Below are 14,667 nucleotides of genomic sequence, written 5' to 3' on the forward strand. Positions count from 1 at the left end.
TGCGTAGCGTTTCATGTGTCCTTCTGGTCGTTGTTCGTTCGTTCTTAGGCTTAACCCACCCTGGCACACTACACCGCGTTGCACGAAAATGACCAGCTGAATTCGCTTAATTCGCTCCCCTCCGGTATGCCAGCTGAATTCGCTACAACGGCAGCGGAATTCCCCGTCTGGCGAATTCCGCCGGTCGTTGTAGTGCTGGAAAGCCTACACTGACTTGAGTGTGCGTGTTATACTGGTCGACTCAGTGCGACGCGCAACGCTATTTCATTGGTCGTTCCGTTCGCTATTCGTTCGTTTCTACTCTGAACTTACACTGCACCGCTTGAAAACGACACAGGATTGGCATGGCAATGGTCCTTACACCCGCGCATGCTCTGTGACGACGTGTCACATATTACAAGAGAAATATCGTATCTAGAAGAAGCTTCGCTCTCGTACGATAAGGGTTTGTAGCTAGAAAGTTTCAGTAGATCGTACGCTATAACGTTTGCGTATTGTTCTGCGTACGCCTATATCAGAAAGACAGCTTCCGCAGTGCGCAGAACCATCAACGCTATCCCTTGCGTACGCAAAGGCGATAGCGCACGCTATACTAAAACTCAATAATGACGACCAGTTCATGTCGAGGTGGGGGATTTATTGGCAGAAAAACGAAAAGGAAAGATAGAAGGGGAAAGGTCAGCCATGCAGCACGCCGGCTTGCTATACCCTAAACAAAAACAAAAGATAAAAGATAATAAAATTAAAAATATAAAGATATATTTCAAAATAAATTAAAAACAAACCCGGCTCACAGGGAGCCCAGGATGGCGGTATCACGCAGAAAACAGGGTAAACTAATATCCACCAGCTACATCTAGCTTCGTGAATCGGTGCCCGAGGGCCTGTTATATCCACACAATTAATAATATTGGAATCCGCGAGCTATAGTTTACACACACAAAAAAAAAACATTTTCAACATCTGTTACATCTGCATTCCACACTTATTGAAATATTTTTTAATGAGCATATAGCTACACCTCCCCCTCTTCAGACCGCGTGTTTACGAAATACGTTGCAGTTTCGAAGAACAACTTCAGTGTTTGGAAATGTCGGGACGAAACCAGGTTTCTGTTAACGCTACGGGATCGGCGGAGTATTCAAGCAACATGAAATCGATTACGCTCTGCTGATTACAGACACTTCCGACATTTATGTTAACGACTGTCAGACTGCATATTCTAAGGACAGTCATTCCTGACTCTTCGTTCGGACTCATTTCCTATTTAGTAGCAGAATCGTACATGTACGGTGTAGACACAATCGTTAGCTTGTCTAAGGGACGCTTAAAGGGACAGTCCGGGAAAACCGGAAGTTGATTTTTTCCAACTGTCACGGAAGCTTACATGCTGGGTGGAAAGTTTCAGCTCACAAAACGGCGTGGTTTTCGAGATATCGAATAAAAAATACTCCTCTGAAGACATCCGGTTTCGTTTTTCTCCCTCGCATACTCCTTGCCCCTAGGATCTTCTATGTACGTCAGCCGTCACGTGAGCATGACGTCCCCAATGGACAAAGTGGAGCGGAGGACTGCGCCGTTGCTGGGAATGCAGAGAGGTGTTTTTGTCTATGAGTGTACTGAACAGAAGGCTACGTCGTGATACCTGTGTTTACATTGACGCTACTCTGCATTTTAGACTACATAACGCGTGATTGCTACTCAAAAACATCATAATGGACAAATGCTAGCACGCAACAATCAACTATCGCGCAAACAGGCATGCGCAAGTCACGTGCGGCATTGCTCTTATGCACGTCACGCGAGAGCTCGCTGCGGCCTTTACTCGGGACCAACTGCGGCATAGAAAAATGTCGATTATAAATCGTGCGATACGATTTCTTCTGAAATATTTTGCACAGTTGTTGTGAGGAGTATTAGAAATCATAAGGCGGTGTTTCCTAGACCTATGTTTTCGACCGGACTGTCACTTTAAACTTCTGTAAGAAATTGGAGACGACGATGACGTGTCCCGGATCATCTGCCTGGTGTTCCTGGCGCCTGTTTCGATTTTCATACCGCTACGACGGCCTACTGGTTCGGCACTAGTCTCTCCTGGGCTCGTCCCTGACACATCGGACAGTGGACCTTTTTCACATACGCGTGGTATCCCAGCGGCTCTCCATCGAACCATGCTCGGCGCGCGTCAAAACAAATCCACATGGGTAGCACAAAGGACCAAAACCGGCACTGAGTGGGGCCGACTAGGTCGCACCATCCGTGCGGTCTCCCCACTGGTCGCCATTTCTGCGTCCCCATAGCGCGCCATCTAGTGAAGACGGAGATAATCCTCTCCGGCGCCTCAAGGTCATATGCACGCGCCCGTCTTTACTGGAATATCTGTGCAAGAACCCTTCAACTATGGATCGCCTTCGAAAGCCACGCGCTCAGGTTCGGTCCCGAACACACCACTATCCCGTTCCTGGATTGCTTCCGTCAATGAGTGATGCTACGCTTCTCGGAACCAGAAATGTATGAAAGGACCCAGGAACGATAACGAATAGCTTTAGTGCGTGCTAGATGACTGCACTGCACTCAACAAGCGCAAGAAGCTTCTTCTTCCTCAAAACAGTTGTACAGAGACACGGTTTGCTCCAGGGTCATGTTGCATACATCAAACGGACACTTACACTTTGTACAGGGAAAAGCAGCAGGAATAGGCCTCGAAGCCTAAGATGGATAGTCAAAAAGTGAATGCACGAAGTATGCTGGAACGAAAGACACAGAAACCGCAGCGCTCCTCGCGTGCATTTGTTTTCATCCAGTAGCAGACGACATTCGAGAGGGCGCCACATCTCAGGAAAATGGTCCATTACGAAGCTGGCTACGAAATCAAAGAAATCCTCAGTGCTGAAACTCCTTCACGTCCAGACCTTGAGTTGAACCTTCCTCTTCTTACCGCTAAAGCCGCCGCACTCGCAGGCATGGATAATGAAATAGCAGCAATTGTCGACGATCAAGAGATTGATGCTGAGGCGCAAGGATGCGATCTGTACCTGGAAACTATTGCTCAGGCAACACTACGATCGGACGTTCCAAATCCACACGCCCACGATGAGCGCGCTTCTCCTATTGTCTCATTGGATGCCGCCAATCTTTCCCTCCTGGGGATCCCATTCGTTGCTGCCGGACGGCTCTGTTTTCATTGCGCTTTTCTTCTAAGCGGTAGTGTTGTGCGAACGAATTTTGTTTGAATCGCACTAATTCAAATACGGACGTTTATTTGAGAGCAAGTTGTTTTTGCTTTTGAGTGTCTCTTTAAGTGTGGAGAACGCCAATAAGTTGATGGTATGAAGCTTGAGGAGGTGGTAGGGACGGGGCAGGAACACAAAACACAAGTAGACAGGGGGGGGGGGATATATTTATTAGACGAAAAGGAAAAAAAAACGGGGAAAGGTCAGCCACACGGGACGTCGGCTTGCTATTCCAGAAATAAGAAATAATAATAAATAAATAAAAAGAAAAGATAAGAATTAAAGAAAGAAAGAAATAGGAAGGAATAAGAAAGAATTAAAGGAAGAAAATTAAGAAATAAGAAATAAAGAAAAGGAATTTGGAAATAACGAAAAACTAACAGGTGATCAAAGAAGGATGAGGTAGATTAATGACAAAGATGACAAAAAAAAAGATGACTAACAAACGGTGAAGAAATGATGAGATGAATCACAGAAGAAGAATGAGATTTCACGACTGAGTTCACAGGCTGTTCATCAGACCTGAATCTCTCAAGAAAGTGAGAACTGCTTTGGTCACAGACCGCTGTGTGTGATCTCGTACTGGGCCGAGCAGAGTGGCCAGAGAAAAGTCCGTGCACCGCAGCTCGAGTAGGCGTCGTCTCAACGTGGCTCGAGGGGTGTCGAATCTGTGACAGTCGAGAAGAACGTGTGGCACATCAGCTACAACAGCGCAAGTGGGGCATTTGGGCGACTGGAGGAGACCCATTTTACAGAGGAGTAGAGGTGTCCTGGCGGCATTAAGGCGTAGTCGGTGTAGAATGGACGTTTCTTGACGCGAGCAGTGGTGTGTGGCAACGAAATCCATCGACGGGTCGATAGACCGGAGATGGTCGTTCAGTCGGACAGCGTCCTCTTGAAACTGCCGAGTGCCGTTATAACGGAGTCGCTGTGTCTGTGACCGACACGATGAGGCTGAAAGTGGTAGGAGACAGTTATTGGAGGTGCCGTCCCCATGTGCCCGACGTGCTAAGGCGTCTGCGCGGGTGTTTCCGTGCAGGCCGGTGTGACTGGGTACCCATTGGAAACACAGGCTATGACCAAAGGATAGAAGTCGGTTGTATATTGCGACTATCATGGTGTCTAGGCCGCAGATTGTTCTGGAACAATAATTTGCTAGAACTTATAGCGCCACCTTACTGTCCGTGAACACAACCCAAGCGCCAGGCGGTGATACCGCTATGTGGTTCAACGCGGTCAGTATGGCGAAGAGCTCGGACTCTGTAGATGATGTTTCGTAGGGGAGCTTGTGCGCCACTTCAAGGTTTTCATTTGGCATATAAAAGGCTGCAGTAGATCCGCCTTGAGACACTGATCCGTCAGTGTACACAGGGAGTCGTTGAGAGTACGCTGAGTTAAGGTGCTCCAGTGTAAGTTGGTGAGCAACAACGGGAGGTACAGAGTTTTTCTTCAGAAGACCAGGAATGTGATCACATACAGGAGGCCTGCGAAGAGTCCACATCGGCGGGGCATAGGAAAGCACTGATGGCGTGGTGGGGAGGTGCACTTTCAGGCGGTCAACAGCAATACCAATGCTGGAGTCCGGACAGTCAATATCAATGAGCCGAAGATGATGGTAAGGATGCTGTGTGAGGTACCGCGCATATATCCGGAGTAGACAGGGCTTACACAGACAAGTAGGCAGTAGCCCTGTCTACTTGTGTTTTGTGTTGCTGTCCTTACCACCTCCTCAAGCTAAAGGAAATTATACCATCAACGTCGTTACACTAGCTTGCTTGCGTTTTAATGTTTGTTCATCGCCAATAGGTTGCCAGTCTTCAGTAACAAGAAGACATTTGTGTGTTGCGACCGTTACGCATTAAATTCGGAAGGATTTTTGTTCAATAAAGGCAAAAAGTATTGAAGTCCACTTTATGTCCCATTGAAGGTAGGCAGTATTGAAGGTAGCCCCATGTTATTTTCACAGCGGGTCCGATTTACCCCAAGGGTGGGGCATGGTAGACCAAATTGGGTTGTTGGCTTCTTGCTCCTCCTGCTCAGTTTTTTTTTAATACTTCGTTTCACAATTTCCTGAGTGGGAAATGAAAGAAGAGGGCTTGACCTTTCAGAAAACAAATTTTATGAAACTTTGGTCTATACAACCGCGAAACCCTAACAAAAAAGGCTGAAATGGTCCATTTAGCACCACTTTACCCTACGTAAGGGATAACACCTGCTCCTCTAAAATCCACTCTCGAAGCTCCTGCTCCCCTACCCACCTGTTTTAAGATTGTCACTAATACGTCGGCGATACAGGCCTCCAGAAACCTATGCATCTAAGCTGGCAACCATCTCACGACGAGACGATCGTGGCACGGCTGCCTTAGCTGCTCACGTGAAAACCACCCTTTGGATTAATTTGGCCTGTTTTGAATAGAAGGACAACGCCAGTTTCCGTGGTCGTTGCTGGTATCGCTAGGAAGTGTGTGCTCCCTTGTCAACCACCAGCAGATCCAAACACTATACAGATCTCACAACTATGCGCTACGCAAGTGGGTCTGCTATTCGCGCGGCGCCCCTGTTTCCCACTCTCCCCTATTGTCCGCGTAGCGTCCTCATTGGTCCCTCTCCCATATAAGAAGGTAACCGCGAATAACTCAAGGTTATGGAGCATACGGCGTTTCTTCTGTGGACACACGCCGAGAACCATGACGTTCTGCGTCACCCCGTATTGCTGCCATGTGATTGGACAGGCACTTCGTCACGTGGCTTCCCCCAAACTTTGCCCTTTCCTACCGCGCAGAGGCAAACTGTGCGTAACGTATTGTACGAGGTGAGGCCGCCTGTCTGGAATCGTCTCACGGAAAACTGCCTCTGTATCTGCCACGACAACATCTCCCGCATTTCAAGACGACCAGATAACCACCTACATATCTGAACACCTTTTCAGCACAGATAAGAAGCAGGAAATGCGCGCTAAAAGAATTTTCCCAATACGCCACATGTAAACGTTCTAGCATTCATGTGCGTAGTTTTAAGCGTCGGTCAATCACTGGCAGGGCTTGCGTGCTACAACGGTAATTACCAGCAAGTATGGAGATAATTAACTCGCAACATAATACCAGGGATCGGAACCGGAACTTAACTGAAAACCGGAAAAAAAAACGTTATTTTCTGATGAACTCGAACAATTTTCTTGCTTGTCCTGAACCGAAAAAAAAAATCATACGGTTACCGGTTCGGGAATCGGTTCAGAGGTGAAATAATTGTACTACTGACCGACCTTTTTTTGACTCACCTGAAACGGTCATCTCTTACAACCGTGTATGGTGAGCGTAAGCTCGCTTTCATGTAGCAAAATTACTGCCCATGAACCGCTTAAACCGGGACCGAAAAAAGTAACGGTTCCAATCCCTGTCAATGTCCCGACCGCTGACAGATTTTTTTTTCTCTCTGTGTGAGCGGGGTTCTCCCTGAGCCGAACCCGAACCGATATACCTGAACCGGTTCAAGCTGATAATTTCGGTTTAGCGGAGCTAAACCCGAACCGAACCAATATGCCTGAACCGGAACCGGACCGAAAAAAAATACCGGTTCCGATCCCTGCATAATACAGAGAACCACCGCCGAAAGTTGGAAAGTAAAACGCAACAACGAAATTTAAATGACGGGAGTAATGTTAGAAACTGACGAATTGCGTACAGTGCTCTTTCAACCGAAGGCGCTCAAGGGAGAATAGGTCGCACCGCTTGAAGTATAGATCTTTGCTTGGAGAAGAAAAGCGACCTCACTGCGTGTACCCTTCTGCACACGACTCCTAACCACGTGTCATTACGCGGACGTCTGTAGTTGTCAGTGTCGTTTCTCTGTATACATAGTACTCCTTCCCACATTGCCGTGTGACGTAACCCCTTTAAACCTCGTTCATCGTTTTCTTGGGATATTACTTAGCTCAAGGATTTGTAATCTTACTCGGATTTATATATCGTATTACACTGGGATTTAACGCGGACCTGTTTCACTCACCGTTTGCCTTTTAGCTTCATGGTAATTATTTTAAGGTCAACACGTGGGCATCATGGACACAGTTGGCACAGCTGCTTTTGTTCCAAAGTGCCCAAGTCATCGACCATCACAAGCACATAAAATGCATTATGGATTTTCTTTTTATTTTTTGTGTATTTTTTTCAAGCGGAGTGACGCAACGTTTCATACTAAGCGCGGTGAATGACCGCTAGTGTTTTTCTTTATATTTTGAGCCTCGCGGCTCCCAAAGCTCATAGCTGCTTGCTTAGCGATACGCACCGTATTGTGTCGTTAAAGAGTAACAACAATTCCCACTTACCTTTCAACGCAAACGCCGACGAGTGTCATGACAGAAGCATAAAGTGCGAACACTTCCGTAAACCTGAGAATCCTGCAGAGCGGTAGTCCCAGTTGCCAGCCGTGGTTGAGAATAAACTGCACTATGTCTGGCACGCACGCTAACATGATGATCAGGTCACTCACGGCAAGGTTAAGCAAAAACATGTTTGTCACAGATGAGCGCATGTTCTTGCTGGCGATCACAGCCCAGATAACGAAAGCATTGCCGATAACGCCAATCGAACCGATTGTAAAGAACAGAACGGAAAGGCAAGCAATAACTACCGCCGATGCGGGAACTGCCTCCTCCACAACAGGCGAAGGTGTAGAAGAGTTAATTGGAGACATGGTCACTGGTGACGTCATCCTTTCACCACGAGGCACATTAAAACCGTTTCAGACGTTTTACTGGTAGATCTGCACGAAGGCTACGGTGCTTTTACCTATTCCATGCAGGAAAGTGACGGCATCCCACGTAGATGTCTCCGTCCTCAAGCTGTAGTTGCTGAAGCGAAACCTTAGGCAGTTGCGAGCAGCGTACAGTAACAAATGTTGTAGACTGCTCCAACTCATGCAACTTCACCGTAAGTAAGTGGGAACATTTCTTTTTGCAACCACATCAGCACTCGGTGCATTCGTACGTAAACTCCGCTGTAACTTCCGTGACGAATCTAAAAAAAACTGTTTCGTGACGCACTAGCACCCCACTGCTGACTTAAGTGGAACCTCCTTCCCCCACGCTGCTCTTCCGAAAATCGAATACCAATGCACTCCCCTCTGAAAAGCGCGCTTGCAAGCAAGAACACCTAAGAGCCGCTCTAAACGCACTGGGTCGCAGAAACCAGCGCGCGAGACCTGCCCATAGCTCTGCGGAATGATCGACACGGGCGACGAAGCGCCACCCCGTGAGCGTTGAAGGAGGCAAGGGCCACGGTGAGAGAAGCGCGCTCTTCATTGGCAAGACGACTTCCGATTGGCTGAGGCAACGTAAGAGACATATTAAAGGTTGTAAAAGGGAGCACAACAACAAGGGAAAACGAGGCGAGACAAACACGGGCGAACACAAATTACTTCTTTTATGTGCCTACCCACTCACCGCTGACTAAACAGTCGTGAGTCACAATCTGATTCACCAGCATTCGCTTCCTCTAAAAAGTCACGAATCTTATCTGAGTAAAATATTGATGACACGCTATCTTTATCTATGTCAATATTTTTATAACCCTGGCTCCTTCAAATATCCGCTGGTAACGTGGCTTACGTCGAACGGTATGAACCCGAACCAATCAGGGAATAAGATTCTGAAGCACACACGACTGCGATTGGCTCCGGTAGGCACGGTAATCTTACCAACGGTTTCCTAAAACTGCCTAATTGGCCTGCACTCTGAGCACGTTTTGTATGTGCAAGTGAAAGAACTGATGTTCTGAGGTTGGCAATCCAGAAGATGTGGGTTCGAGTCCTACAGCTGGCTAACCTTTTCAGTGACTTTCATCTTTCAACGTTTTGTATGTTCACTTATGTTAGTGCATTCCGTCTTTTCCCTGTTACCGCGTTCTCTCAATCCGGATTGACACACACACACACACACACATCATCGTATCTCTATGTATTGTGTGTGTGTCAATCCGGTGTTTGTGCACCGGGATGTTTGTGCAACGCATACTTTTCCGCGTATTAAAGTAATTTCGTATACAACGTACATTGTACGCAATTTTTTTGTTTTACGTTACATCCTTTCTTTCCCTGGAGGGATCTATCTATGTTTCCTATTTTTCTGTGGTAGTGATCCAAGAAAATCCCCTTTTCGAAATGCCACTTTTACGTAATAAAGTTTCTGCTTGTTTCTTTAACCTGGACCGAAATGACATGAACATGTTTAATAGCGCTTATACATCCTTATTATTTTTCTTTTCCCTGTTGTGCCGCTTTTTCCTGCTTTTTTCCTTTAAGTTCTTTAGAATGCACGGGTATATGGGCATGTGCATTGGTGGCTGAGCTGTGTTGGGGAATGACAGAAATTTTAGATGGGGTTGAAAAAAGCCAAGGGGTGTGTGGGGAAATCCCTGATAAAAACAACATGTCGGGTAACGGGGTCGCTGTTTGAAGAAGCATAGGTTAGCCAGAGATTAGGAAACAAAGTTTGTGAGTGTGCCGTCAATATTTGACTCGTATAAGATCCATAGCTATTTCGAGGAAGCGAATTTAGGATACGTTAGATTGTAACTCAGAGCATTGGTGAGTGGACGCAAAAAAAAAAAAAACAAGTCAGTCAAATTTTGAAAACAACCCCTTGTGTTCGTCTCGTCTCGTTGTCCCTTTTTCTTGTGCGCCTTTACTGCTTTTAATACGAAACACTACCAACAAGCCCTCGTCTACACTCTTCTTAATGTAAGAGAAAACAGAGAAGAGCTAAGTGTGTCAGAAATACGGTGGTGCTCGAAGGGCATTAGAGACGAGCCTCTCTCGTGTGAACTTCCGAGTCTTCGATATCGCGAAACTGTTAGGTCCTCCGCCATCCGACAAGGCGCCAAGAGCACTTGAAGACTTTCTGCATACAACCAGGCTTATGGACATTCTAGGACACGCTGAATGTGTGATGTGTCCTTCTCAGGGCATCATGTCTTTGTTTCTTCATCATCTCATCATCTGTTTGTACTTTCTGTGTGTAAGTGTACTGGGGTAGCCAGTTCGACTTCGTCGAAACTCACATCCCCTTCTCTATTTTTTTTTTTTTCTTTATCACATCACATCACGAGCTAAATGATATCCCTGACACACGGGCACGTTTTAACTCTTTTCCATTACGGGTCCTTTACAGCTGCAAAGGACACCTTCGCAAAAGGAGTTCGTGCCGGTGACACACGGCACAAATAAACTCCTTTTGGTGTTTCGTTTGAAAAATATGCCTACAGATATAACAGTGGGGTAGCTAGATGACAGTAAACGCAGCAATACGACCAATGAATTCAAAATACGTACTGCAACTGCAATATCTGCACGCAGGTTTCGAGTACTTGAAAAATGAAAACAAAGTCTAGCCTTCGTTCGAGAGTATCGTCCTCGCATCGTCCTTCGCTCGAGGCTACGCCATACGCCTTTACAGATGAAAAGGAGATCGCAGATCTCGGCTTCCCAAAAGGACCGCTTCGTAAAAGGTGATTCTCCTTTGCCGTGTGTCACGTCGCGCAACGCCTTTCCGTTAGGTGTCCCTTTCTGTAAATGAATTCAAACATGCCCGTGTGTCGGGGGAGGGGGAGTATCATAAAAATGGCACATGGCACGTTTGCAGTGCAGTATACATATCAGGTTGCGCGATCACGCTTTGCTGACTATTTTTCTGCTTCCTCTGCTAATAGACCTTGTATTGCTAACTGTAGGATGGGACAAGCGTAAGCTTGACCTTTAGACCTTGTATCGCCAACTGTAGGATGGGACAAGCGCTAGCTTGACCACATCACGCTTCAAAAATAGACCACAAAATAGCAACCGCCTGAGAGACCTTGTATCGCCAACTGTATAGGATGGGACAAGCGTAAGCTTGCGCACCTGTGCCACGCAAAGGCTCATGGGAAATTAGAGGGCCTTAGAGCATTACGGGACGGCCAGAGGCGGAGGTCGAAGAAGAACAACAACAACATTCCCGGTGTGCGCAGCAGCAGCGTCAGCCGAGGTAATCCATAACCGAAGCAAACGACAGAGCAGTGTCCATCAAAGTTCCCATGCTGCTTTGCGCCGCGCGCTTGGTAGCGCGAGCATCTTTTTAAAATCGTCTATTGACCGTGTCACGAATATGGGCAGTCGCTGAAAAAAGCCAGACTTCGGTAGCCCCCGCTTCGCGATGTAGTGCCGGCTCTCCCTCTCCCCTAGTTCCCACTTGGCCGCGCCGCACTACATTCGCGCGCGCGGAGCGATTCTTGTGTGGGGGCGGGGTCAAGTGTACGACTTCTGTTGTCACTGACTATAAGGACGTTGCTCATCCCAGTTTGTGAGAAACTCGTCAAATTTTAGGACAAATCTCCCAAAGCGAAAACATGAATTGTCTAAAAGTTGAAGTCGACTTATTTATTTATGATACACTGGCGCTTAATAGCATTGAGGAATTTTGAAGTTGAAGTCCAATAATGGATTGTGATCTTGACGTTCAACGAAGCGTTATGATGCTGGCCTTGGTTCACCGGGTCCTGATGCATGTGGATTTCAGTAATACGAGCGCACGTGGACTGAAAGGAGAGCATGCTACTTATTAGCATTTTCGATTTCGATTATGTTAACGTGCCCTGTCTCGTACCCCATCACATCATCATTCCATGTATGTATGCAGTCGTTATGCAAATAAGGATAACAAAACTTGTGCGAATGTTCGCAAGAATGTTCTTATTCACTTCAGACAGCAACTTCCGCCGAGCCTCGTTATACCAATTAGTGTATGCAGAGTGTCCATGCTAAGTATAGACAGAACTTGTAAAGTAGGGGAATACTACTTTGTTACAATAAATGGCGATATATTTTTGGTCAAGTGGGAACGCACTAGCAAGCGTCCTGGTATGTTGTCCTCGTGAATTTTCATTAGTGTACTCTACATATGAAAGAGAGAGGTTCAGCGCAATGACAACATATATGTTCCCTTTGGTCCGCTAATGCCGTTGCCGTTTTCAGAAGCAACATCGAGTCAACGTAGCGCGAGGAAACCCCAGCAAAAACACTTTTGTCGCTCCGCCAGAAGGCCGCTTCCTCCCTTGCGCTAAGCATTTGTCAGAATTGTACGTAACGCGTTATTAGTAATTGCGTTACTAGAAGTCAATTACTTTTTTTTTTCAGTAATTTTCTAACGTACTCAATTAATTTTGTGAGCAAGTAATTTTCCAAGTAATCTGATTACAATTTTCAGTAATCAAGTACTCAGTAATCGATTACTTTTTAACATTCTGTCAACAATGGCAACCCTTTTCAGCAAGCCAATCTGTTCTTCTGTTCCACCCTGAAGCAATGGCGCAGACGTCACTGTGACGGCCGTCTCTAGTCCACACGTGTTCCATGCACACCACAGTAATATCCCTTACAACCGCGACCTAGGTGACTGTATTGATAAATTGTGCGGGCTGAACTTAACAATAGTAACAAAACGAAGCGGATGTTTCGATGTTTTTTTAAATGTCCACATAAATCCGTAATAAACCCGTGTATGCGTTTTGTATGTTGCTTTCAAATGTATTTGTGAATTTCACTTATCAAGTATGTTGGTGTCTCATAGTAGAATTCGCAACAAGAGCTGCATGGCTGCATTCACTCCAGGATTGCTGGCTTTGCTATGGCCCACAATTTAAAAGTAACGGAAGAAAGTAACGCGTTACATTTTTAATCGGTAACGTATTAGATTTTCGATTAAGTAATTTGTAACGGTAAAGAATTACTTTTCGCGCAGTAGTAACAGTAATTGTAATCAATTACTTTTTTCGAGTAACGTGTACAACTCTGGCATTTGTCAGTAAGGTGGATGAACTAGGTCCTTTGAACAGGGAGGACAGAAACTAAACAATGCAAATATTTTCCAAGAGCCGGGAGTAGCATAGTAAACAAACACACACACACACCGACTTAACGCAACAAAAGTAACAAATTTAATTGATGTTTCGTCTCCCGTACGGGAGACATCATCAGAACTAGCCTTAGTTAGCAGAATGAGGATACAGACGTCCGCAAGAGGGCCGCGGTTTACATTGCCTCACGCTGGATGTACCGTACCATGATTACAGGAACTTTCGAGGCCCTCACCTTCCAGGTCCCCATCACGTATGGGACAGTTATCACTTGGTTGGAGCTTGGGTCTTTGTTTGGCTTTTCATTCAGCATCTGCTTCCGTGTGTTCTCAATAACGTTAGCCGGGTAACCACGTCTCATTAGCAACCGGGAGGTCAGAAAAAAGGTTTTTGGCGCGCTGCAGTAGGGTCCTCACGACAGAACGCTCTTGTTCAATGGGGTGATGGGAGTCCAATCTCAGGGAGTTTCCTGTGTCACATGGTTTTCGGTGAACACTGGTGGCTATTCGCCCCGAAGGTTCGCGGTGCACCTTCACATCCAGAAAGGCTAGGGCGGGTTTTGTTCCTCCTCGCGGGTGAATTGGATGGATAGACTTGCGTTGTTTAATGCCAATTGAAAGGTGTCCGCGATGATGCCCGTTCAGGATCACAAACGTGAGTAGTAGGGCCTTATGTCCAACAACGACGTCCTTTTCCTAATCCAGTGCCAGGAATCCAATTCTAATCCAATTCTAAGCCAAAATCCACTTTTAATCCAACACAATCCAGTTCTAAGCCAACCCAATCCTGTTGGAATCGAACACAAGCCAAATCCAAAGCCACCTGATTGGTCGCCATTAGCTCCGCACACTTCACGTTGATTTGCCCACGCTAAGCCTACTGATCGTTGATTGGTTGACTGTAGTTCCGCTCCTTTATGCTAATTAGTTGGCTCGGCTCCGCCCACTTCACGCTGATTGGCCCATGCTAAGCCTACTGATCGTTGATTGGTTTACCATAGCTCCACCCCCTTATGCTAATTACTTGGCTCCTCCCACTTCCCGTTCATTGGCCCATGTTAAACCTACTGATCTTTGGTTGGTTCATCATAGCGCTGCCCCGTTATGCTAATTACTTGGCTCCGCCCACCTCACGCTGATAGGTGCACGCCGATCGCTGAGCCTCTATGCTAATTAGCCAGCTCTGCTGATTGGTCCGCACTAAGCCTATTCATCCCGATTGCTCCTCTTCTCCGCAGACTTCTAAGCGTCCCTGATTGGCCCGCGCTAAGCCCACCATAATGGCTAGCAGTCCTGATTGGCCTACTGAACATAGCCTTCACCGGCGCCAGCCAGATGGTGCGCGGATCGCTCGGCAGTGGCTTCAGATGGTTCTAACCCAATTGGGTATCTCTATCTCATACGTCCAAACTTACCTCGTGCCACCACATGGCGCGACTCAGGTGCATCAACTCCACGCGGTTTCGCTTTGAGGCGTCGCACGAGCGAGAGAACTTCGTTGAGATGTGCTGCCACATACTGCGCTCCCGTTTCACCGCAAACAAGTTGTGG

General features: G+C 46.7%; 1 protein-coding gene across 1 annotated transcript in view; it reads right to left on the reverse strand.

The window, feature by feature from the left end:
* LOC135388787 (neuropeptide receptor 15-like) overlaps positions 1-8,156 on the reverse strand; it is a 289,581-nt gene extending 281,425 nt beyond the window's left edge. Inside the window, exon 1 of the mRNA XM_064618586.1 lies at positions 7,558-8,156. Coding sequence (XP_064474656.1) covers positions 7,558-7,943 — 386 coding nt within the window. The 5' untranslated portion in view covers positions 7,944-8,156. The remainder of the gene's footprint in view (positions 1-7,557) is intronic.
* Between the last annotated feature and the right edge of the window lie 6,511 nt (positions 8,157-14,667).

Source organism: Ornithodoros turicata, chromosome 3, assembly GCF_037126465.1.
Source record: "Ornithodoros turicata isolate Travis chromosome 3, ASM3712646v1, whole genome shotgun sequence".
Taxonomy (NCBI): Eukaryota; Metazoa; Arthropoda; class Arachnida; order Ixodida; family Argasidae; genus Ornithodoros; species Ornithodoros turicata.